The 23,080-nt window shown below is 39.1% G+C and overlaps 15 protein-coding genes across 15 annotated transcripts; 10 read left to right on the forward strand and 5 right to left on the reverse strand.

Annotated features, from left to right (window-relative positions):
* Window positions 1-145: 145 nt before the first annotated feature.
* HG535_0A05960 (uncharacterized protein) lies at window positions 146-1,066 on the forward strand (the record flags this gene model as incomplete). The annotated part of the gene is made up of 1 exon (XM_037286487.1): window positions 146-1,066. The coding sequence occupies one exon, from the start codon at window positions 146-148 to the stop codon at window positions 1,064-1,066; it is 921 nt and encodes a 306-aa protein (XP_037142382.1).
* On the reverse strand, window positions 1,052-3,700 carry PXA1 (ATP-binding cassette long-chain fatty acid transporter PXA1; the record flags this gene model as incomplete). The annotated part of the gene is made up of 1 exon (XM_037286488.1): window positions 1,052-3,700. The coding sequence occupies one exon, from the start codon at window positions 3,698-3,700 to the stop codon at window positions 1,052-1,054; it is 2,649 nt and encodes an 882-aa protein (XP_037142383.1).
* A 673-nt stretch (window positions 3,701-4,373) lies between these two features.
* On the forward strand, window positions 4,374-5,225 carry HG535_0A05980 (uncharacterized protein; the record flags this gene model as incomplete). Its single annotated transcript, XM_037286489.1, has 1 exon — window positions 4,374-5,225. One exon carries the CDS (start codon window positions 4,374-4,376, stop codon window positions 5,223-5,225), a length of 852 nt encoding a protein of 283 aa, XP_037142384.1.
* A 443-nt stretch (window positions 5,226-5,668) lies between these two features.
* HG535_0A05990 (uncharacterized protein) lies at window positions 5,669-6,340 on the forward strand (the record flags this gene model as incomplete). The annotated part of the gene is made up of 1 exon (XM_037286490.1): window positions 5,669-6,340. The coding sequence occupies one exon, from the start codon at window positions 5,669-5,671 to the stop codon at window positions 6,338-6,340; it is 672 nt and encodes a 223-aa protein (XP_037142385.1).
* A 152-nt stretch (window positions 6,341-6,492) lies between these two features.
* On the forward strand, window positions 6,493-7,020 carry PPT2 (holo-[acyl-carrier-protein] synthase; the record flags this gene model as incomplete). The annotated part of the gene is made up of 1 exon (XM_037286491.1): window positions 6,493-7,020. One exon carries the CDS (start codon window positions 6,493-6,495, stop codon window positions 7,018-7,020), a length of 528 nt encoding a protein of 175 aa, XP_037142386.1.
* Window positions 7,021-7,214: 194 nt separating this feature from the next.
* Window positions 7,215-7,736, forward strand: HG535_0A06010 (uncharacterized protein; the record flags this gene model as incomplete). Its single annotated transcript, XM_037286492.1, has 1 exon — window positions 7,215-7,736. One exon carries the CDS (start codon window positions 7,215-7,217, stop codon window positions 7,734-7,736), a length of 522 nt encoding a protein of 173 aa, XP_037142387.1.
* A 28-nt stretch (window positions 7,737-7,764) lies between these two features.
* ABP140 (tRNA(Thr) (cytosine(32)-N(3))-methyltransferase) lies at window positions 7,765-8,742 on the forward strand (the record flags this gene model as incomplete). The annotated part of the gene is made up of 1 exon (XM_037286493.1): window positions 7,765-8,742. One exon carries the CDS (start codon window positions 7,765-7,767, stop codon window positions 8,740-8,742), a length of 978 nt encoding a protein of 325 aa, XP_037142388.1.
* A 110-nt stretch (window positions 8,743-8,852) lies between these two features.
* Window positions 8,853-9,740, reverse strand: ATG5 (Atg5p; the record flags this gene model as incomplete). The annotated part of the gene is made up of 1 exon (XM_037286494.1): window positions 8,853-9,740. The coding sequence occupies one exon, from the start codon at window positions 9,738-9,740 to the stop codon at window positions 8,853-8,855; it is 888 nt and encodes a 295-aa protein (XP_037142389.1).
* A 132-nt stretch (window positions 9,741-9,872) lies between these two features.
* On the forward strand, window positions 9,873-11,234 carry HG535_0A06040 (uncharacterized protein; the record flags this gene model as incomplete). Its single annotated transcript, XM_037286495.1, has 1 exon — window positions 9,873-11,234. One exon carries the CDS (start codon window positions 9,873-9,875, stop codon window positions 11,232-11,234), a length of 1,362 nt encoding a protein of 453 aa, XP_037142390.1.
* Window positions 11,235-11,567: 333 nt separating this feature from the next.
* Window positions 11,568-14,234, reverse strand: HG535_0A06050 (non-specific serine/threonine protein kinase; the record flags this gene model as incomplete). Its single annotated transcript, XM_037286496.1, has 1 exon — window positions 11,568-14,234. One exon carries the CDS (start codon window positions 14,232-14,234, stop codon window positions 11,568-11,570), a length of 2,667 nt encoding a protein of 888 aa, XP_037142391.1.
* Window positions 14,235-14,759: 525 nt separating this feature from the next.
* Window positions 14,760-16,235, forward strand: MET7 (tetrahydrofolate synthase; the record flags this gene model as incomplete). Its single annotated transcript, XM_037286497.1, has 1 exon — window positions 14,760-16,235. The coding sequence occupies one exon, from the start codon at window positions 14,760-14,762 to the stop codon at window positions 16,233-16,235; it is 1,476 nt and encodes a 491-aa protein (XP_037142392.1).
* Window positions 16,236-16,323: 88 nt separating this feature from the next.
* Window positions 16,324-17,502, reverse strand: SSP2 (Ssp2p; the record flags this gene model as incomplete). The annotated part of the gene is made up of 1 exon (XM_037286498.1): window positions 16,324-17,502. The coding sequence occupies one exon, from the start codon at window positions 17,500-17,502 to the stop codon at window positions 16,324-16,326; it is 1,179 nt and encodes a 392-aa protein (XP_037142393.1).
* A 368-nt stretch (window positions 17,503-17,870) lies between these two features.
* PUS7 (pseudouridine synthase PUS7) lies at window positions 17,871-19,943 on the reverse strand (the record flags this gene model as incomplete). Its single annotated transcript, XM_037286499.1, has 1 exon — window positions 17,871-19,943. One exon carries the CDS (start codon window positions 19,941-19,943, stop codon window positions 17,871-17,873), a length of 2,073 nt encoding a protein of 690 aa, XP_037142394.1.
* A 237-nt stretch (window positions 19,944-20,180) lies between these two features.
* PRP46 (mRNA splicing protein PRP46) lies at window positions 20,181-21,485 on the forward strand (the record flags this gene model as incomplete). The annotated part of the gene is made up of 1 exon (XM_037286500.1): window positions 20,181-21,485. The coding sequence occupies one exon, from the start codon at window positions 20,181-20,183 to the stop codon at window positions 21,483-21,485; it is 1,305 nt and encodes a 434-aa protein (XP_037142395.1).
* A 207-nt stretch (window positions 21,486-21,692) lies between these two features.
* ESA1 (NuA4 histone acetyltransferase complex catalytic subunit ESA1) lies at window positions 21,693-23,027 on the forward strand (the record flags this gene model as incomplete). Its single annotated transcript, XM_037286501.1, has 1 exon — window positions 21,693-23,027. The coding sequence occupies one exon, from the start codon at window positions 21,693-21,695 to the stop codon at window positions 23,025-23,027; it is 1,335 nt and encodes a 444-aa protein (XP_037142396.1).
* Between the last annotated feature and the right edge of the window lie 53 nt (window positions 23,028-23,080).

Consider the following 23,080-nt stretch of genomic DNA (forward strand, 5'->3'; position numbering starts at 1 on the left):
CTGATAAACTGCATCACCCGTGTTCAAACCATCAGACATTTGCTGCCTTTGCCGCATTTGCTTATATAAGATACGTAATATGAAAAATGAGATGTGAGCATTGAGCAAGGAGAAGAAACTGATATAAGAAAAAGAGATATCAAGAATGTGTGCTACAAAAAAGACTCACTTAATCATTGTTCCATGCCACTCTGTTTGGAAACATGATATAATTCACAATAGTTCCATTAACCTCGGTCACTTGGCAGAGCATTGGTTCTTGGCTCCTTTTCAATTTGAGGGAAACGATCATTTAGCATTTATCAAGCATGGGCTGAAGGCTATCCAAACAGCACTTCATGCTAACTCCAATGAGTCAATCGTTGTTTTCAGTGGCTCACAAACAAAGAAACAGGCTCGCTGCATGTCCGAGGCTCAAAGCTATTACCTCTTAATTCATCGGCTCATCTCAAAATTTCAAGATTATGAATTCAACATACAAGAAGTATTTGAGGATGAGTTTATTATTGCTTGTTTGCAAGACATTATCAACACACTTTTCGAAAAGAAATTAACAGTCGATACGTTCTTCCTGAGCAGCGTCGCAACCGAAGAGTTTGCACTAGATTCATTCGAGAATCTATTGTTTTCCATATATAGATTCAGACAATTAGCAATGGATTATCCGAAGAAGATTACAATAGTAGGATTTGGATTCAAAGAGACCAGATTTTTACAATATCATGCCAAAGCAATTGATTACCCAAAACAATGTATAAATTATATTGCCATTGATCCAGTTCCACCAAATTATACCGCAGAACAGTTAGAGGGGTACTATAGTGAGTTGAAAGTGTTAGAGCAACGCAATGCCATCCAGCTATTCGAATTAGATATGTATGGTACCAGAGAAGCTCTATATGGAAAAAAATTAAGTAGGAATCCGTTTATGAGATATCCAGCATATCAAGATGTGAGCCTTTTTGATTTGAGTAATATTACTGGTGAGGATGAAGAATTTTTCAACAAATATATAAATGGAATTATGCCCTGGTCTGTTAATCGTGTTCTACTAAATGACAGCTAATTTACTTCTTAACTCTTCTCTTTCTAGTTCCCATTTATGAACATTTGCCATTTTTTGTGTTAGCTCATCAATTTCATGATCGATTGAAGTAATGGCTTCATCCGTACCAAGAGCTTGCAGCTGCCATGACCCTGACGTTGTATCTGTTATTTCTAGAAGCAGATCATGATATTTTATTAGCGAGGGCCTTTGAGATATGCTAATAAAGTTGAATCTATATCTCTTTAGTAAATTAAAGAGATAATCTTCCATATCGACACTAATAGCATTTGTTGCTTCATCCAAAACGACGAATCTCGGTTTATGAAACATAATTCGTGCAAAATTCATTCTTTGCTTTTCTCCACCACTCAAAAGATCCTTCCAATCTGCGACAACATCCAAATATGACCACCCTTTATCTCTTTTCAATAAATAGTCCAGATGAACCTCTTTAAGGATTTGAACCAAATCTCTATCTTTAAATCCTCTGTCGAAAAACTCATCTGATGATAATGGATAAATAATTTGATCCCTCAAGGTCCCACCTCTTGTAAAATATGGTTTCTGTGGTACACAAAATAAAGCTCCTTCAGATGGAACGGAAAGAAGACCATTTTTATTATATACTGGCCATATTTCCGCAATTATACGTTGAACGGAACTTTTACCGCAACTATTCGGCCCCAAGATTAACAAACTTGAACCCGGCCCATCGAAAAATGGTAAATTGGCATCAAAAACTCTTCTCAAATCCTGTACAGAATTGACATTGGAAGATGACTGTTCAATGTGAGGTGGAATTTGAAAAGTCAATTTTTTTATCAATTTGCTTCCCTCATTGGCTCGTACAGATGGTATTATTACATCAACATTTTCAATCCTCACGCCATTAAAGTTTCTTTGTACTGTTCCTTGGATAATGTCTTGTTTATTTTGTTGTGGACTACTATCCGATCTCTTGAGATCAACAGCTGTGATCAATTTGGGTAGTGTTTCGATTGCCCCGTAATTAAAGTTCCTAGAGTGAACTCTGTGCAACGTGCACAGCAATGTAAATATTCTATTAGTGTAGCCTGTTAATTGCGAAATATCCTTTATGGAGTGCATCAATCGGGAACCTGCATCTGCTAAAGATAACATTAACCTTTTGTTAACGATAAATTCTTTCATATTGCTATCTTCTGAACTAATAGCTGTCGAAAGCGTAGTTAAAACTATTGGTATTGAAGCAAACACATAGCCCAGTCCTGACCAAGTATATTTTAAGATGTAATCTTCGATGACATTATAATTAAATTTTCTCTTGTCCATCATTAACGTACGATCCATTAAAATTTCGTATAACTCAAGCACTTTTGATTTTTCAACTTGGGTTCCTTGATAAAATGCAATTTCTTCATTGTTATTGATTAAGTTTAAATGATAGTTGTAATAATCACCGTCTGCACTTGATTTACTACTTGCTAATTTACCTAGCGGTGGGGTAAACCTTCTCAGTAAATATCCAGTAATAAAATAATTAACAAAGATACCAACCACACCAAAGCTGCCTAAGTTATGACGCAAATAAAATGAAAAAAATATCAAATCTATTACCGGCTTGGCAATATTAGCAAAAACGGAGCACGTTGCATCACAAAATCGAGTTACATCACTTGTAATTGAGTTATCAATATTTTTGATAACAGAACTGGCTGATTTGGAATCGAAAATGACCTTATAAAAAGCCAAATTTTTATCCAAATACATGTCATGGATATAGCGGGTTAGGTAAACCCTAAAATTCAGACTTAATTTTCTTTGCAATAATTTAATTGCGCTATTGGTATAGGATGCTGGTAATGCGATTAAAAACCAACAAGCTAGATCCAGAATGAACCTTTTGCCTTTACCAGCAATAATGTCTCTAACAATCTGACCATCCAATTTGGCAACAAACAGTGAAAGCCATGTTCTCATAACCAGAAAAAAAATCTGTACGATTAACAACATTGAATTCTTGTCGATGACTGACGGTATTAAAATTCTTGATAAAACATGCATTTGATTCAAAAATTTAGAATAAAAAATCTGTGAATTTTTGGCTCGTCCCAATTCCACGTTTTTGAAGAGATACTTGTCATGTTCGATAACATCATCATCTCTAGGTCGTATGTAGATTTTCTTACTTTCCGCGACAGGTTTCACAAACTCTGGCTGGTCTGTCGGTTTTTCGTTTGCAGAATTGTTCGTCATCATTTCCAAAATTGACTTAGATTCTGGTATGTACATAATTCTTCCACCTGTTGTCAACTGGGTTTGCGACCTTGTGCGAGGCAAAATCGATCTTCTACCATGTAATCTTGAGTGCCTGTATAGAGAGTATATTTTCCTCACAATCAAAAGGGCTGCGTAAGTAGCACTGGAAGCTACGAAGGCCCCAGACAATCCCAGAGATAACAGCAGCACTCTGGCTCTGGTCCTGTGCTCCAAAAGTGAACCTGGCGACTTTTGCAACTGCATTAAGTGTCTCAAGAGTACTCTTAAATACTGTGGCAGCGTCACTCCCTTCAGCTTTAACCCTATACAGGTCGCATGTAGGTTGATTATTAGTCGTTTTAATGAATCCTTTGCAAGCACAGACTCCGCCATCACTCTCGGTTTCTGCGTCATTCTGAATAAACCCCTCTGTGCTTATCTGATTTTGAAGTTGTAGTCTCTCAGATTTCGAAATTCTTAAAGTGATTGGACCTTTGTTGTTGTATCCTTTCGCAAAACGTTTTGCCTTTATATGCTATCGGCGGCAATTATTCTTTTATTTGGTCATCCCCATTTCCCCACTTTTATTACTCCAACTTCGAGTTGATTTGAATCCGCTGCGTTACCCGGCCATTCGGAATAGAAATAACCGCCGAGATCATATATATATTGTTCCAAAGACTATAGATATCGTTCAATTCAAATGCTCTATGTCAAGCACATGCTGTGAGCCAATCAAAGAATGTAATCGGGAGTATCAGGCTGCCAAGAGCGTTCTTTTGAGTTTCACTTCCACCGCGATGTGTTCTTCGAAACACTCAACTTCCTGGCTAGATATAATCGACTCAGGAATTTGAAGGTAGATTTCCATACATTTGGACCATAGTTACCCATGTTGTGAGCATGGCTCGACTTGCTTGTTGCTGCCTTCCAAAGCAGCAGACTGAACATCTTCAAAAGTCACTATTCGTGAGTGTAACGTATAGAATTATCTGAATGATAAGCATGTCTGCATAAGTCAAAGTATGAAGGTCCGGGATAACAGATATTGTTGCAAGGCAACTCTGCTAAAGTTGACTAAAACCACATGTCCTATCCAGGCGTGCTGCATCAGTATTCATATCAGGTCGCATTTGAATTTGAACCGGTAGGCTTGCCCAACGTGATCATCGTAATCGGTGGATTGACCGATGGGTTATTGACAGTTGCATATGCCTCCCCTCTTGCTAAGGCAGTTGCAAAGTATGGCTACTCTGTAGTCAACATCCAGATGACAAGCAGTTATAAAGGATTTGGGGTGCAATCCCTGGATAAGGATGTTGAGGATATTAAAAAGCTGGTTGATTTCTTTAAAGCGAAAAACAGGGGAAGAATCATAATATTCGGTCGTTCAACTGGCTCACAAGACGTAATACATTATTTACTACGCTATCCTGAGACTGTTGATGCTGGCATAATGGATGCACCAGTGTCCGATAGAGAAGCCTTCTCCTCTGAAATTGATCCGAAAGTACTGGCCAGGTTGAACGAAACGGCGTCAGAACTGGTGAAAGACGAAAGAGGCTCTCAACTACTTTCTCCTGAACACTGCAAGTACTTATTTGGTACCCCAGTGAATGCGTACCGGTGGTGTTCACTTCTGCTTCCTGGTGGCGATGATGATTACTTTTCTGCGGATCTCTCAGATGAATTTATTGCCTCGACGTTCGGTAAACTGGGAAAGCCCTTCTTGATTCTGGAAAATGAAAGAGACGAATTTGTTCCCAGAACTACGGATAAGTCAAGTCTGTTGAAAAGATGGAAAGCTGCAAGTGACCCGAAGTATTGGTCCAAGATGTCAGGGTTTGTGAAGAATGCGTCCCATCTTGTTGTAGAAAAGGATGCTCAGAATCTTTTGGTTGATCGTGTGACGAGGTTCATCTCTGAATTTGAGCTTTAAACTGAATCCCAAATCTTGCCACTCTTTTTTAACTTATATTTAAATTCAGTTTTTGATCTGTATGTTCGTGACATTCAACAGTTCTCTTCTAAGACGCGGCATTTGTCATCAACTATATTCCGTCTCTTGATAGATGGTTTTGAAAACATCTCATAGTGTTCGGTTCCTGGAAACTGTGTAGAGTTCATGTACACGGTAAGAAATTCGACCTTGAAAGAATTACCACGAAATAGAGATTTTACTAGCCTTATCAAATCTTAAATGATTTCCGACATCTGGGAAATGACTCTTGTCTTGACGCGACATAAGCATAAGGGACGTTTATTTTCCGCCGCTCTCGGTAAGAGACTATGCATATATATACGGTGCAGTTCTCGAGAATACATGCATAACGCAAAGGAAACTCTCACACGCACAGATAGATAATAATATAGTTATCTATCATGTCTACAACTCAGTTACGCAATGGACCAAAATTTTCCAAGCCATTGGTGGATGTCATCGAACCTTTGCAGTTCCAATTGAAAGATTCGGATACAATTGCGACTGCTTTCCCAATATACTCTTCAGATGATGTTCCATTGACACTACTGCAATATATGCATAATGAGTTGAATCTCGAGATTGAAGATGGTAAAACATATCCCCATCTCGAGCAATTCTCATGTAAAGAGTTTTCCGATTACTGGTTTTCATCGTTCTGCGTTATTGTCTTGAAAACGAACAAATTAACCATTGATCCAGACCAAAGTGACTGGAGTGATGTTTTCCAGGGGACTTTCTACATCAAACCAAATTATTTGCCTCGTTGCTCTCACAATTGCAACGCAGGATTTCTTGTAAATCATAAACAAAGAAATCAAAGAATTGGCTATAGGCTGGCCCAAGTCTACTTGAAATGGGCGCCTTTATTAGGTTATAAATATTCAGTTTTCAATTTGGTGTTTGTCACTAATAAAGCAAGCTGGAGAATCTGGGATCAATTCAAGTTTGATAGAGTGGGAATAATTCCTGGCGCAGCTGTTCTAAAGAACATTGAAGAGCCGGTTGATGCAATCATTTTTGGTAAAGATCTAACCAAAATCGAGCCTGAGCTATTTTCTGACTTTCCATGATACTTTATTACGTTGAAGTGTTTCCATATATTTTTATATATTCATCAAGCCTAAACATAAAAATTACTGTTTTGTTATCTCAAGCTGAAAATGAAAAGTTTGAGTCGTGATAATAAACGTTGAACAGTAATACATATTGACGCCATTGAAACATGCATCAATCCTTAACCAAGGGTTGCTTGGTTGGTGTTGGTACCGATATAGTTTATCTACCTAGAATCGCTAAACTTTTAGATAAGTATACTTCGAACCGCGATCGTAATATTTCAAGATTTCACAAAATTACGCAGAAGTTTATGCACCCAATTGAACTAAATCAACTGGATACTCTGTTGACGGAAGGTTCTTCCTCTAAAACTAGACTGACCACCTTTATAGGAGGTGTGTGGGCATCAAAGGAATCGACTTATAAAGCGTTATCATGTTTTGTGCCTCATGATATGATTCCACCGGCCAAAACCATATACACAGGGCTCTTTTACAAAATGAATGCAAAAAACGGCTATCCGACGCTGCAATTTGATGACAAGTTTCAAGAGAGTCACTTGGCGAATCAGGATTTCTACCGAGATTTCGTGAAGATCCCTCAGATAAAGCCGCTAATCTCAATTGCACACGATCATGACTACCTTGCGTGCTTCGTGAGTCTGAGCTCATATGGAAAAGCTATAGAGAAATGAAGAAATGTGTGTGTTCATCGGACGCTCCTTGTTGCCATTTTCTATTATTTTATTGCAGAGTAGCGAAAAGTTTTTGAAATATGTTGAACATACAATTCGCCGCGATGGAAAAAATCTTGTCTTCTCTTCAAAGTGCTGAATCATTTGGGCCAATAAAAGAATAATACAAAATACGAATTTAAAGCACGGAAAAGATGGCTGTTGCAGACTTAATTAAAAAGTTTGAGAAAATTTCAGTCGATGATGTGAAACAGGAACGCGCTGAACAGGGACAGCACGAGGAAACCGATAAACCGTATGTTTCCTCTGGCATCGATAGTGTTTCGCGGGGAGCCTCCTCTCAAACGCCAATTAACAATACCATAGATACTCAATCTGACGCACCTGGTGAATTGAATGGAGAAGTAAAGGATAAAGACGAAGACAAACTGCTTGGCAAAGTAAATGCTGAAGAAAGTGAAGTAGAGGCTTCAGTTCAGAACCCCATAGATGACTTTGAAGAATCAAACAAAGAGGAGAGATCAGAAGAAACTTCAAAAGTTGAGGAGACGGAAGAGGGAAAACAAGCTAAAAATGTCGCACAAGCAGGTGAATTAGAAGATGAAACGGAGCTGTCATTATCTTCTCCTACAGTGGGCAACGCCGAAGCAGAATCTGCCTCTGATAACGTCGAAGACTTACAGGTAGTAGAGGAAAATTGGCTTAGGCAAGACTAAATCACACAATATAGATGAATTGAATGCGATGACGCAGGAAGTGCAGGAAGAAACCTCTGAGAGTATTGCACACCAAAAACCGCTGGATGTCAAATCAAGCAGTAGACCAACTCGACTAGGACGTGATGATCCTTTTGAGTTTGGCAAAAGAACCCTTGAAGAAAAATCTGACGTTTGGGATCATAATGCCTGGGATAATGTTGAATGGGGAGAAGAACAAATTAAACAAGCTGAAGAAAAAATTAAGCAGCAGTTGGAAAATCCAGTTTCTGAGTTTGACAAAAAACTGTACAATGAAAACCCGGCAAGATATTGGGATATATTTTACAAGAATAATAAGGAAAACTTTTTCAAGGATAGAAAATGGCTTCAAATTGAATTCCCATGTTTGTACGCGGCCACAAAGAAAGACGCAGGTCCAATGACAATATTCGAAATTGGTTGCGGTGCCGGTAACACTTTCTTTCCTATTTTAAATGAAAATGAGAATGAAAACCTTCGAATCATCGCTGCCGATTATGCTCCAAGAGCTGTTGAGTTAGTTAAAAACTCTTCCCAATTCAATCCTAAGTATGGACATGCCACCGTTTGGGATTTAGCAAATCCTTCGGGCGACTTACCAGATGGGATTGCTCCACACTCCGTTGATATCGCTGTAATGATTTTTGTGTTCAGTGCACTGGCTCCTGATCAGTGGGATCAAGCTTTAGATAACCTACGAAAAATACTGAAACCCGGAGGTAAAATTTTGTTTAGAGATTACGGGAGATATGACTTGGCTCAGGTTAGATTCAAGAAAAATAGAATACTCGGTGACAACTTTTACATCAGAGGGGATGGTACCAGAGTCTACTTTTTCACAGAGGATGAATTAAGAGATATTTTCACGAAAAAGTCTTTTATCGAGAATCAAATAGGAACTGATAGAAGGCTTCTTGTCAATAGAAAGAGGCAGTTGAAAATGTATAGATGCTGGTTGCAAGCCGTATTTGACATTCCAAAATGAACTGAAATATATTTTTACATATATATATATATATATATTGAGACTATTAAAAACGTGAATGCTTTTTTTCCCGTAATAACATCATGAGGTGGGATGTCTCATGTTTAATTTTAGTTCTCGAGTCCCTCTATGGCCACTTCATTTGCAGTCAGTAGGCATAATGAAATATGCAAAAATCCATCAAAGCTAAAAAATCGGAGGTAGGTTTCGTAAATATGTGCTTCTAGCGGAATTTCAATACCGGAACACACAATCTTAATCGGTGCTCTACCTTTTTTCTCAAATAGTACAGGTAAGAGATGAGTAAGAACATCCATGAATGTTTCCTCATGCTGATCGGCCTGAAAAGCCGAAATGACGGGTTGCATAATTTGCATCTCCGGTAAAGATTGATGAATGACTACGGGAATATGACGAGGTTTTGCAGGTATGATTTTTGTTGCAATAAATTCAAATGATTTCCTATCTCTTTTAATGACACTTTCCCAGAATTTTTTTGAGTCGTACATTGCCAAGGACATCATCTGTTTAGCTGAACCATTTAGGATGAAGCACACTTGCTTCCATTGGTGCATCCAATAGCCCTGGATTTGTTCTTGTCCTTTGACGATTGGAAGAACTCCAGAAGGAGCTTGCGGACCATATGCAAGTTCTATTGTCCACATATTAATTGATGAAGAAGTATCGCCGCGTTTTCTTCCCGATGGAATCAAACTTGTCATAGAGTCAAAGAGTACTCCAACTGGGTAATTCCAGTATAAAGGCACATTTTCGTATTCAAACCACACGAAGAGCTCTCTATCATCTATATCTGCCTTCAAATAGTCTTTAACTTGATTTTTCATGAATGGTAAGTACATTGGTAAATAAATGTCCCTTGGAATTCGAATATTCAAAGAGCATCGCTCTTTTTTTACACCTGCAATTAGTAATGTGGACTTAACAGTTAATTTCACATTTATGGCACCATTCCAAACCAGATTCCTTATCTCATCCATACTTCCTGCAATACCTCAAGGAGCCTTGACCGTCAGTCTCATATCATTAGTATATCTCTCTTGTCGCGATGTCACTACTGAACTTAAACCGTGAAAAAAGAGTTAGCGAGGAATACATAAACCAGAAAGTCAATGGAAAGTGATCAAACTGACATCATGCTACTTCAGAAACCTCAAGAGCACGTAAGCTTTAAGAGGCTTTGGCAATACGAGCAAGGGGATCCGGAGGTAAGCGCATCTGTTACTGACGATGAGACTGTACTCTTGTTTGGGTTGTTTTATGTAGATAAGTTCATGAATTCAAATGTTGAATACATGAGTAGACTAATGACCAAGCTGCAAAGCCACGTTGAAGATTGGAATGCCCATTATCCGTGGTCTGATTTCAATGGAATAGATTTTCGCCTCAACGAAATGCAAGATGGATCATACGCGATCATGGGACAACTAATTGTTGAAGAACATGCTAGAGAAGAAGAGGCTTTAATCGTCGCGTTACTACAAGATTTTTCTGTTCAAGCAGGTCCTTATGCATTCATACGCATTTGCGATACCGATGGTGACTTTATCCTGATGGAATGCAATGATGCATTGCCTGAAGAGTACGAATATCCACATGCAAATAATCGCCTGTGGCTACATGAAGGAAGGTTCAAAATGATACCCAAGAGCTTTAGAGATACTCAAGGACTGCGACCAGAAGAAGCGCTGTTATTTTTGAAGACTAGCTCTTTTAAGCTCACTGAGATTGAGAATTTGAGTATCTCAATATCCAAAAATATGATCAACGGCTTTCCAGAAAAGTATCTGTCAAATCTGAAAAGACTCCCGTTGACTACAGAAGACGAAAAGTTGTCAAAAGTGCTCAAAGCAAATCCACAGATTGGTAGCCTTTTAATAAGAAATTTGCTTCGTAAAGACGTCCAAATACCCAAAGTCACGACATCAGCAAGCGTTGAATCGCTGGAACTATTGGTACCGCAACGTCATTGTGATATGCTTTCCCTTTTTTTACGTGAGGAAGATGTGCGAGAAGAAGTAATATCTCTTCCACTTTACGTCGGAAGAGCCTTGTGTATCGTTTTGACAAGCTTGTTGCAATCGGAGGAGATTTTCCTAAGAGAGAGGGAACCTTTACTGAAGAAAGACACGAAGGAAAGCCAGTTTAGCTCCTTCAAGTTTTCTTATTTCGAGCCAAATTTTGAAGCACAACCGGATGAGGATGCCAGTGCCAGTGTGAACATCTTAGAGCAACTCGCAAAGGCCTTCAAAGAAGACACGCAAAGCAAAGGACTCGATGAAGATCAACCAGGGGACGAATATACCGATGAAGAGGGGAAGGCGGATGAGTCCTGCAAAAAGTATTTTGAAGACGAGAAGATCGATATAGATGAGGATGATTTTTTCGAATTTTTTATGAAGGAAGCGCTGAAAATGGGTAAAGAAAACATCGAATCTTTGAAAAGTTCTTTTCTTGATGATTTCGGTGCATAGCCAAATGAGGATTCTTTAAAAGAAGGACGCTTTAAGCGAGAGAAGCAAGATTTTCCGAATAGAAGTTTTGGAAATGCAGATATTGACTGTCAAAATGATTATGATGATGAAAATGAGAGTTCCAAATTAGAAACTTAATCAAAAACTGTTCCAATGGCCACAAACGAATAACACAGGCAGTGGAGGGCTTGAAAAAAGAAAAAAAAAGGAGATCGGCAGTCCACCGGTGCCTATGGACAGCCATGACCTATACACTTTTCAAAAACTTCAATAAATAAATAACATCGATTCTACTTTTATTTTAATTTTAAAAATAACTTATCCAACACAACTTTATTTAGGCTCACCAACATGTTTGGTAAATTCATCCTCATGTCCTTTCCCGTGACTTTCTACCTGCAAAAGACCAGCTTCTTCTCCTGAGACTGAACCCGCTATTAGCTCCCCAGGTAGTCTTGCGTAGTTTTGCGATATATCGCTGCCTTCACTCAACGATCGAGCACAAATTATACTAGTCCGGTTTTTGCTATTTGGAGTCAATGAAGGGTCAAGTACAGACATACATCGGGCGTCACTATCACTGTGAACAGCCAATTCGTCGGCCTCTTCTAAGGAGTCTGTTGTCTGTAAAATGTCATTACACACGCGCCTTTCAGGATCGTCACCGGATGAACTCTCTTCTTGGATTATAGACTGCTGGTGTGATGATTGACGACCGATCTGCGTTCTCCCGTGTGCTCTACGATTCAAAATTGACCGCCTATTTGGATTTGGATTTGGATTTCGCTTGCTTTTCCAAGATGTTTGTTTCCCAAAACGAGGTAATACGGAATCCTTGATGGATGTTCGTTTTGTATTGCGCACATCCATCATCGAAGGCGATGAAGCCGTGGTAATATCATAGAAGGAATCAGTTCTGGAGCTTTTCTCCGACGCGCTTGATGCGCTAGACATTATGCTCAAATCTCTTCGAGCAATTCTCTGCTTATTCCCGAAAAACACCTTATCGTTGCTGACCGTATCTTGAATAACATTTCCTGTATACATTTGTGGCAAACTAGCCCTATTGGAATCTGCTATTCTGAATGAAGAGACATTACCATCCGTTGAGTACTCTGAGTTAAAAGTTTCATTGGAAATTTCAGAGTGCTGAGATACACCGGAAAAAGGTCTTGCCCGACTTGAAAGACTCAATTTCAGATTTTCATCAGAAGGCCGCGCGTTGTTAGTGGTTGATTCACTATCATAGTTTCCCATGGAAGTTTGGCGAGATATGTCACTGGATGTGGTCGATTTAAATCGTTTCAGCTTCCTTGCCTGCCTACCAGGTCCATCAATAATCTGGACACTTTTAGAATTCTCACCATGAATATCGCCTTCTGGATCCATGTCATGATCTCTCGGTACCAGCTGATTGAAGCTCCTGGATATTGACTTACTGGAATCAGATCTATTAGCCCTCTTTTTTTCATAAACTCCTGGCGACTTTGCTATGTTCATTCGACTCTTTTGAGATTCTTCACTTGTTCTTTGTTTCCTATTATCAAAATGACTATTGTCATTATTATTTTTTTTATTTTTAAAGAATTTAGTCATTTTGGTAAAGATATTATTCTTTCTGGGGGTACTACTATTGGAAGCTGGGTTACTATTGATTTTGTTGATAACTGAAGAATCTATCTCTTGCAAAACATTAGGGCCGACCTGTTTCTTGAGAGGCGAGGAAGCCACAATGGAAACTGAGTCGCTTTTTCTACTCATAATTTTGCTTAAAGGAGTAGCAATTCTGCAATCCAGTTGTTGTGCCAAGAATCCTTCTTCTATGAGTCGCCCATCGGTTATACTCGCAGCATCCAAAACCTTTCTCACAGATAATACAGATCTACTTCTTCGCGGATAATTCAACTTTTCATTTTTTTCAGAGGCTTTCTCACGTTCCACCAACAGAAGCCAAAGGGCAGATAATGAATCACATCTTTTCTTTTGTATGGATGCTTTAATCGCTTGAGTGTCGAATCCAGATTGTTTCAATCTTTTTAAAAGTTTTCGTTCAGTTCTTGAATGAAATTTGTTGAGCCCACGCCTTTGTTTCGAAAGAATTTTATTGGTTTTTTCCAGTACAAAAGTGCCATGGGGTTCCAGGAAGGGATGTGACAGAATCTTCTGCATACTTGGCCTTTCATTTGGATCTTTAGCCATTAGCTGGGATATCAAATCAATTGAACTCTCGTCCATTATCTCTTCATTGAACTCGGGCATTTCATTAACTATTTTCCACTTTGTTTTCGTTTCAAGATCTTCATCGAAAGGCATTGAACCGTTAATCATAGTGTACAATATAACTCCTAGTGACCAAATATCAATCTTGAATCCGTCGTAATTTTTTCTTTGGGTCAACTCTGGTGCCATGTATACTGTTGTACCACAAATAGTCTCCAGTGAGCTTTTCGAAACACATTCTCTTGTAAAACCGAAATCTGCTAATTTTGCGTTCCCTTTCTTATCCAGTAAGATATTCTCCAATTTAAGATCTCTATGCACGCAATTTAGGGAATGTGCGTAATAAACGGCACCAGCAATTTGAGCAAACAGCTTAGCTGACTCATCAAGTGGGATTCGCTTCATTGCCAACAGATGTTCATAGAGCTCTTTACCAGAACAATACTCAAGAGCCATCCAAACCTTCGTTTCTGTCACAATAACTTCGTAAAGTTTTGTAATATAAAGATAATCAAACTGCCGATGATAAAATACTTCTCTTACAACATTGGGATCGTTCTTGTCACTAGTCTTAAGTACCACTTTCCTATGTGTAGGCTTGTGGCACGCAAGGTAGACTTTTCCAAAGCTCCCTTCACCTATTTGTTTAAGGATCTTATAATTTCCGACTTCTGTCAGTTCTTGGGACATGAACTGACCGTACAGCTTGTTGTATGATTGGCCAATAATGGATTTCATTTGATTCTGTTCAAATTTAGTGCATGGAGTTACAGAAACCATGATACCTCAAACTCAAAGAAATCTAAGTAGTACTCTAAAGCAGAGTGCCAATAGTGCGATGGAATATAGGAATGAGTTCCAAGGTGAGTAGTTGTACTGGTTGAGGAAAGAGAAGATGCGCTGAGGGAGGAATATGCCCTTATCCGATTTAAATGAGTTTCTTCGGCGCAAAACACGAAGATTCCCAGCGCTATCTATGTTTCAATAAAAAACAATCACTAACAAACCAAAGAGTGCTCGTAAATAGACCTAAGAACCTGTTTATCGTAAGAAGATTGGTGTTCGTTATCTGATGTTTCTGGCAATAAATGTGTATTGTTGTAGCAGCGATACCGTCTCGGACGATGCGTGGTCAAAGATGAACTATCAATTATCAAATTGGACAATCGAACATGTCAATCGTGGATGAATTATCACGGGAAGTTAAGGGAAAGTGGTAGTCGAGTTGAGGAAGTGGAAGTGGCAGTCGCTGTAATTCGTGCATTGTGCATTGTTCTTCAAAATTGAGCTCGGGCTATTAATTTGATGAGAGTTTATCTGCCATTGAGAATGTCTACGAAAACATATCAAGACGCTGTGGCTGCTCTGAACTCACTACAATCTAACTATGCCAACATTATGGCAATCAGACAGTCTGGAGACCGCAAAAATCAGATGAACATATGGGAAATGCAAGAATGGTCTCGCAGGATTGGTTACTCGACTGCAAATTTCGATAGGTTAAATGTAGTCCATATCACTGGAACTAAGGGGAAGGGATCCACGGCTGCGTTCACTTCTTCCATTTTGCAGATGTACAAGGATAAGTTACCAAAGATTGGACTTTACACGTCACCCCATTTGAGATGTGTCAGAGAAAGGATAAGAATCAATGGTGATCCGATTTCAGAGGACAAATTCGCAAAGTATTTTTTTGAAGTATGGGACAGTCTGGATAGTACGTCTTCGTCTTTAGATAAGTTTCCACATATGGTTACTGGCAGTAAACCGGGATATTTCAAATATCTCACTTTGTTGTCTTTCTATATATTCATGCAGGAGGGTTGTAATTGCTGCGTTTATGAAGTCGGCGTCGGAGGAGAATACGACAGCACCAATATCATTGAACATCCGAAAGCATGTGGAGTTTCTTTATTGGGAATTGATCACACGTTTATGCTGGGCGATACTATTGAAGAGATTGCATGGAATAAAGGTGGTATTTTCAAAAAGGGATCACCTGCGTTTACTGTTCCCGATCAACCGGTTGCCGGCTACAAAGTATTGCAAGAAAGGGCAAAAGAGCGTCATACCACTTTGCAAGTATGCCCTATATACAGTCAACTGAAGAATGTAAACTTAGGTATAGCTGGTGATTTTCAAATAGTAAATGCATCTTTGGCAACCAGCTTAGCTTCTCAGGCGTTAAATTCAATGGCCTTGTTGGATGAACCTGTCGCTATGAATCCTGACGCAGAATTGCCAAAGCCTTTCATCGATGGTCTGTTGAACACCAAATGGGAAGGTCGTTGTCAAACACTGCAAAGGAGCAATAATACTTGGTATATTGATGGTGCTCACACCAAGGACAGTATTGAAGCCGCATCCAAATGGTTCAAAGACACCGTTAAGTCAAGCTCAAGAAAAACAGTTTTGATATTTAATCAGCAAAGCAGAGATGCACAGGCTCTTCTCGCTAATCTTTATGATACAATATATCCCGACGTTAAGTTTGATGAAGTCTACTTCACCACTAATGTCACATGGAAATCTGGTAAATACAGTTCGGACTTAATATCCATGAATACCTCGAAAGAACAGGTCGAAAAGTTGGAAGTTCAACTTAATCTCGCTAAGAAGTGGTCATTTCTCGACCCCAAGGCAACAACGCATGTAACTGCTGATATCGAATCAGCAATAGAAAAAATTGAACAAAATAACCAATCTGTAAATATTTTTGTCACTGGTTCGTTGCATCTCGTCGGAGGGTTGTTGGTGGTATTTGACGGACAGAATAATTGAGATTTTTTGTAACATATGTATTTTATATCAATTATTTTTATTGTATTGCATTACTATTATTATCAAGTATCACAGCGTAAATATTTGCTTATAGTTGAATACAAGGCCTATCAGTAATGTCTTTTCCATACCATGCGGCCCATGATTTGAAGTACTTTTTATGTAGATATGTGTTAGGATCTTCATAGTGGAACATCGCTTTCATCGAGCTGTCAATAGAGTAAAAACCAATTGATATACATAGCTTTCTAGAAACCACTGGTGCAATCTCCAATATCTCACCAAATTCTGAGAAATCCCTTTTGATTTCAACAACGTCGAATTTATCTAACAGGGAATCTTTTGACGCGTCGTTGTTTTTAGCTTTGGCATTTGATGGAAGGTACTTTTTAAGAACTAAGCAACGGCATATACCTAAAATGTCCTCACATGAAGAGTCTGTTAGCAGTGCAGAATCCATTTCTGTATTTTTTGACCACTGAGGGGTCATATGAAAACCATTGATTTTGAATAAATTGGTACGTCCATAACTCATGAATGACAGAGCTGCTTCCCTGGTGAGAAAACTGACTTCCAATTCTGTAAGCTTATTATTTGATCCATCTCTATATTCTTTGATACTTGCTAGTGGTCCACCACAGATTTGGGACAGAACACTTGCAATTCCTGTATTATCTGGGATGTTGGAGAAAACAATGGAATTTCCTTGTTCTGTACTGACACCAGACTCATATTCACTGGAACTCGTCGTTACGAAATTTTTCCCTTCTATCATGAGCGGAGTACCACTCTCGTCTTTGAATGAATCAGGTATCCTGTGAAGACCCGCGTTTGCTTCTAAATCAAAATCAAAATTTCTTTCCTTTAAACTCAATAAACAGCCTCTAGTTTCATAATCCAATTTGAACATATCCTGCATTTTATCTTGTGCCTGTCTTCTCTTTGTCCTGCTCAAACTTGGAGGAGGGGGTTCCATAATAGTGTATCGAACTCCATTCCGGGAGCCAGTTCTCTCAACAATCTGATATTTATTTGCGTGCCTAGAGCTGTCGTTCTTAGTTTGTTTTCCGGACCCTGATAAATAACTTCTTGCAAACCTGCGGAATCCGAATACTTCATGCTTTCCTTCCTCCGTCATACTTGAGGAGAAAAGAGAAGAAAGCGATGAGACTCTAGATTTAGATTTGCTATCACAGGACTCTTCTAGTTTTCTGTTGGTATCCAAGAGCATACGTACATTAATATCTTTCTTCCTTTGACTTGCCATTGTTTGTACTGGACAATTTTTAGTGTATTATAGTTTTATTGTTTTTTTATTTGTAAAATTGTTATAGTTTCAGCTCCAAGCAAATGTTCTATATTGTCAAAAATGAAAGTGTTGCCTTATAACAGACGAGCATATCAAAAGTTATAAGCTTACAATATTGTAAAATATATATAATTTACAAATAACGTCAAGTAGTTTTGTGTAAATCCCATAATGATGTGCGACGCGATTTGTCCGAAATATAAAGAAACTGTCCGGTCAAATTCTTACCATAGAATGGCACAATTACAATTTAGAGGTGTCTGAACAACGAACATGTCAGACATGGTGAAGGGACTATAGTTCTAATGGAGTTCATACAGCCCAGTTTATTCGTCTTTCAGAGGTACTTTGTCATTAATTTGAATATTTTGAACTCTTACATCGCACATATCACCACGACGAGATGTTTCGAGTTTCATCAGTTCACGAAGTGCCATTGTTGCATACGAAGATACTCCTAATTGAAATTTCAATATAACAGCTGTATTTTCGCCACCTTTATCCGGTACATACCTCTCCAATTTGTCCTTGAAAAATTTTTGACAGTTTTCCTTTGCTACTTTGTTGTTTAGTATTTCAAAATCCGTGTTCACCAGTTGTTGGGTTGGACTGGTGTATTTAGTTATTTTGTACTCTAGACCTTGAGGTTTTTGTAATATATTTCTGTAGGAGCCTGCAAGGGAGAATTCGCGAACTTTTCTCTTCATATTGAATGGATCCATCCCATCTTTTGCCATGATATCTATGTATATTTGCTTGATAATTTCATTTGATGGATATATAACGTCAAACCCGGGGGTCGGCAAAACTACGTCATCAACGCTATATTTCCCTGAATCTATGTCTTCCTTTGTAAGCGGTCTGGCACGGACAAACTTTGCATCACGTAAATCTTCGTCGAAATCATCCTCCTCGCCAACTTCTTCATTTTTATTATCGACGGTATCATTTTCAATGATCACTAAGTCACCTTCCATCAATTTCATACCAAACAATTCAATTCTTTTACTTGTAACGTAGTTCCAAACAAAACTCTGATAAGCGTGCACATACATTGTTCTGAGGTTTCTTGGAATTTTCATTACAGCTGCATAGTAAGCGTTAGATGAATAACCATTTTCTCCCTTTCTCTGAGCTGATAGGGAATGAAGAATTGCATTCTCAGCAACACACTGTCTGGGCATGCTTTTCAGGGCAAGGGCTGGATCTTTGGTTTTCGCCCAGACTTTCCTACCTTCCTTTGATTTGGGCAAAACGTTTACCTGATCAGACAAAATCAACTCGCAAGCTTTCTCCCAGTTTTCAAGCAATAGCTCTTTACCCACTGTGTGTGTGGAAATGCTGAAAGTCCCAAATCTTTGCATGCCAAAATAGTTAACAAACCCATTTTTCGCCAGAGAAGCAGTGCCTTTTTCCAATATTGATTTTAAAGACTCCTGCGTATTTGCATTCAATTTTACATCTCTGATCACGATCACAAATTCATTGCCTTTTAAATCACCAAGATTCAAGCTTTTGTCTTCAAATTTAAACCCCCCCATCACTATTCCTCTTAATGTCCTATTGAGAGCATTGATTCTATCAACACCAACCCGGGAAACACACAACCTTTGACATGTCACTGCTCTGCGATCTTTTGTTCCAGCAAATCTAATGACACGACTTGGCATTCTCAAGAACTTTGTAAGAGTATTCACCGCATCCATAGTATCTTTGTTTTCTTTATATAATGTGAAATGAAGGAAGTCCTTTGTCGGCCCATAGCCCCAATTTTCAACACCATTGGCGTCTTTGTTTTGCTCCACCCAATCTTCTCTACTAACTCTAGAATTCTTACCTCTTCTAGCAATCTTAAAAGTGTTACGTTCAGTGGTAACAGATTCCAATTCATTGTTAAAAGCTGTACGCAAAAGTTGATGTAATTTAGCCCTTTCAGATTTTTCTTCGATTGATTTACTGGTTTCCATCCTCTGAGCATTATAATAAACATTTTCAATCTTTTCTAAATCTGCTTCAGAAAGCAACCCAAGCAATTCCTTTTTCATTTCTGCGTCTATCTTGAAGTCTTGTCTCCTTTTCTCTTCGTCATCATTCTTAGCGGTTTTCTCTTCCTTTGAGGGCTTCTGTTTCTTGGGCATCTTGAAACCTTTGTCAGTCAAATGAACCACATTTCCCTCATTATCGATTTCATTAACCAAGAAATCAGTGAACCTCTGCTTAATCTGACCAGAAAATCCTGGTATTTCTGAAGACAAAAAATGCGTTATTCCAACATCTTCCTCATGAATTCCATCATCCTCGATAATTGCCACCTCATCGTTCTTTGGTCTTTTGCTGTCAGTCTCTAGACATGCTTCCTCGTCCAAATTTCTCTTAATTGCGGTATTTGAGTCACTCATTTTGGTCGCAAATGGTTGTTCGATTCATCAATAGTGCTACTTTTAAGATGCGATGAGCTTCAAATTTAACTTTTTTCAAAGGGCGTCTGAAAAATTTCAAACTAAAGGCTTTTTCGAAGGGCTAAGCAGTGGAAACTAGAAGAATCATCACAAACGGTATGTGTTCATCAATAAATTCAGATTGCTTCACCACTCATCAGGGTACTATCACCATCCATTGCACCGCTGCAGCTAGAAATGACAGATGATCTCCTGCATAATATTAAGAACATGGCAGATAAGACATATGTGTCTTGCCGATGGAACCAACAGTTTGGCCACATGAAGGAACTGCCACAGTATCTGGAAGATGTCGTGAACGACCGCAGGACGGTTCTGGAACGCTATGACGATTATAAAAGAGACGCTGCAACTAGCGATTCAATCACAAAACAACTGGTCAAGGTAAATCCTGAAAATAGTGGTAACGGGTCCGTTGTTTCAAAAATATACGGCCCTGAGCAAATCAATCACTCTATTTTGGCGAGACATGAACAGCTGGCGTCACAGGTGCCTGCATGGCATTCGCCCTGGGAACTTCTGAGAGTTATACATGGTCATATTGGATGGGTACGGTGTGTTAAGATGGAACCAGTAGACAACGAGTGGTTCGCCACCGGCAGCAATGATACTACAATCAAGGTTTGGGACCTAGCCTCAGGAAAATTGAAAATAACACTAGCAGGACATGTAATGAGCGTCAGGGATCTGGCTATTTCCGACAGATTTCCGTACTTGTTTTCCGCGAGTGAAGATAAAACTGTAAAATGCTGGGATTTGGAGAAAAATCAAGCAATTAGAGATTATCATGGCCACCTTTCTGGTGTACACACGGTGGATCTACACCCAACACTGGACCTTGTTGTCACAGCTGGTCGTGATAGCGTCGTCAGACTGTGGGACATACGAACAAGGGGACCGGTGATGACACTGGCAGGACACAAGGGCCCAATAAACAAATTGCGCTGTATTCCAGTAGATCCTCAAGTTGTCAGTTGCTCTACCGATGCTACATTGCGACTTTGGGATATATCTACCGGTAAGACTATCAAGACTCTGACACATCACAAACGTTCAATAAGGGATGTTTCACTGCACCCAACAGAATTTTCAATGGTATCTGCATGCACCAACGACGTAAGATCCTGGAAACTTCCAGAAGGTTCACTTCTTACAAATTTTGAGTCCACGGGAACTGGTATTATTAACTCACTTAGCGTGAACGCAGATGACGTTTTGTTTGCTGGTAGCGATAACGGTACACTTTCGTTTTACGACTACAAGTCAGGCCATAAGTACCAATCATTCCTAACACAAGAAGCCCCAGGCTCCCTAGAAAGCGAAAGGGGCATTCTTACGAGCACATTTGATATGACCGGACAACGGCTAATCACTGGTGAAACAGACAAAAGCATAAAGCTATGGAAACAGAAGGAAGATGCTACGCCAGAAACAGATCCGGGACTGCCCTGGAATCCAGACCTGTCATCACAGAGACTTTAATCGGTAAAACGTGCTACTCTTGAGGCCATCGATGCGGGAGACACTCTTCTCATCATGTTTCACGACATGCTATTTCTCGTATTCCTCTCAGTGTTCAAGTGATTGATACCTTCAAACGCCCTTCCTAGCCGATGATGATGGCATATTGAAAGAGGAAAGGAAATTGTGGACAAACGGCGAGTCGGTAATTCTCAAAATAATTATACAATGAGTCCAGACGAGCAGAAAGAACCTGGAATACCCAAAAAGATATCTGACGTAGAAGAGATCATCATACGATGTGAATGTTATGTTGAAAAGGACGGCGAAGACCGACTGGCTGAAATACTATCCATAAACTCAAGGAGGTCTCCACCACGATTTTACGTGCACTATGTGGATTTCAACAAGCGTTTGGACGAGTGGATCACAGCTAATCGAATAAATCTCGAGAAGGACGTGATATTTCCAAGTCCTAAAACGGTAGATGAAGATGCCAATAAACAAAAAAAAAAGAAGAAGAAAGCCTCAGTCGAACCCTCGACGCTTGACAGCCAGGATAGCAAGCAAAATACACCAGAATCTGCAGATGTTATGGACTTGGATAACTTGAACGTACAAGGGTTGAAAGATGAAGAGCTGTCTCGCGAGGACGAAATCAAAAAGTTAAGAACGTCTGGATCAATGACACAAAATCCTCATGAGGTTGCTCGTGTGAGAAATATAAACCGTATTATTATGGGGAAATATCAGATCGAGCCTTGGTATTTTTCTCCATACCCCATAGAACTCACCGATGAAGATATAGTGTATATTGATGATTTCACTTTACAATATTTTGGATCTAAAAAGCAGTATGAGCGTTATAGAAAAAAATGCACGCTGCGACACCCTCCAGGCAATGAAATCTACCGGGATGACTATGTTTCTTTTTTTGAGATTGATGGGAGGAAGCAGAGAACGTGGTGCAGAAATCTTTGTTTACTATCAAAATTATTCCTGGATCACAAAACGTTATATTATGATGTAGATCCTTTTTTGTTTTATTGCATGACCAAAAGAGATGAACTGGGTCATCACCTCGTTGGCTACTTTTCTAAGGAAAAAGAATCTGCTGATGGATATAATGTTGCTTGTATATTGACGCTACCACAATATCAGAGAATGGGATTTGGTAAGCTGCTAATAGAGTTTTCTTACGAACTTTCAAAAAGGGAAGGTAAAGTCGGTTCACCTGAAAAACCACTTTCTGATTTAGGTTTGCTTTCTTACAGAGCTTATTGGGCTGATACATTGATTACAATATTGGTTAATCATGGCCGAGAAATTACAATCGATGAGATAAGTTCCATGACATCGATGACAACGACAGATGTTTTACATACAGCAAAAACTTTGAATATTCTTAGATACTATAAAGGGCAGCATATAATCTTCCTAAATGAAGATGTCATGAAAAGATACGATCTACTGATGTCTAAAAAACGCAACAGGATCACTCCCGATAATCTAATTTGGAGGCCTCCCGTATTTACGGCATCACAATTAAGATTTGCTTGGTGAAATTTTAATTTCCTCATATATGTCTATAAAGATGCTACTTGGTATATAACAGT

The sequence above is a fragment of the Zygotorulaspora mrakii genome, chromosome 1 (genome assembly GCF_013402915.1).
Source record: "Zygotorulaspora mrakii chromosome 1, complete sequence".
Lineage (NCBI taxonomy): Eukaryota > Fungi > Ascomycota > Saccharomycetes > Saccharomycetales > Saccharomycetaceae > Zygotorulaspora > Zygotorulaspora mrakii.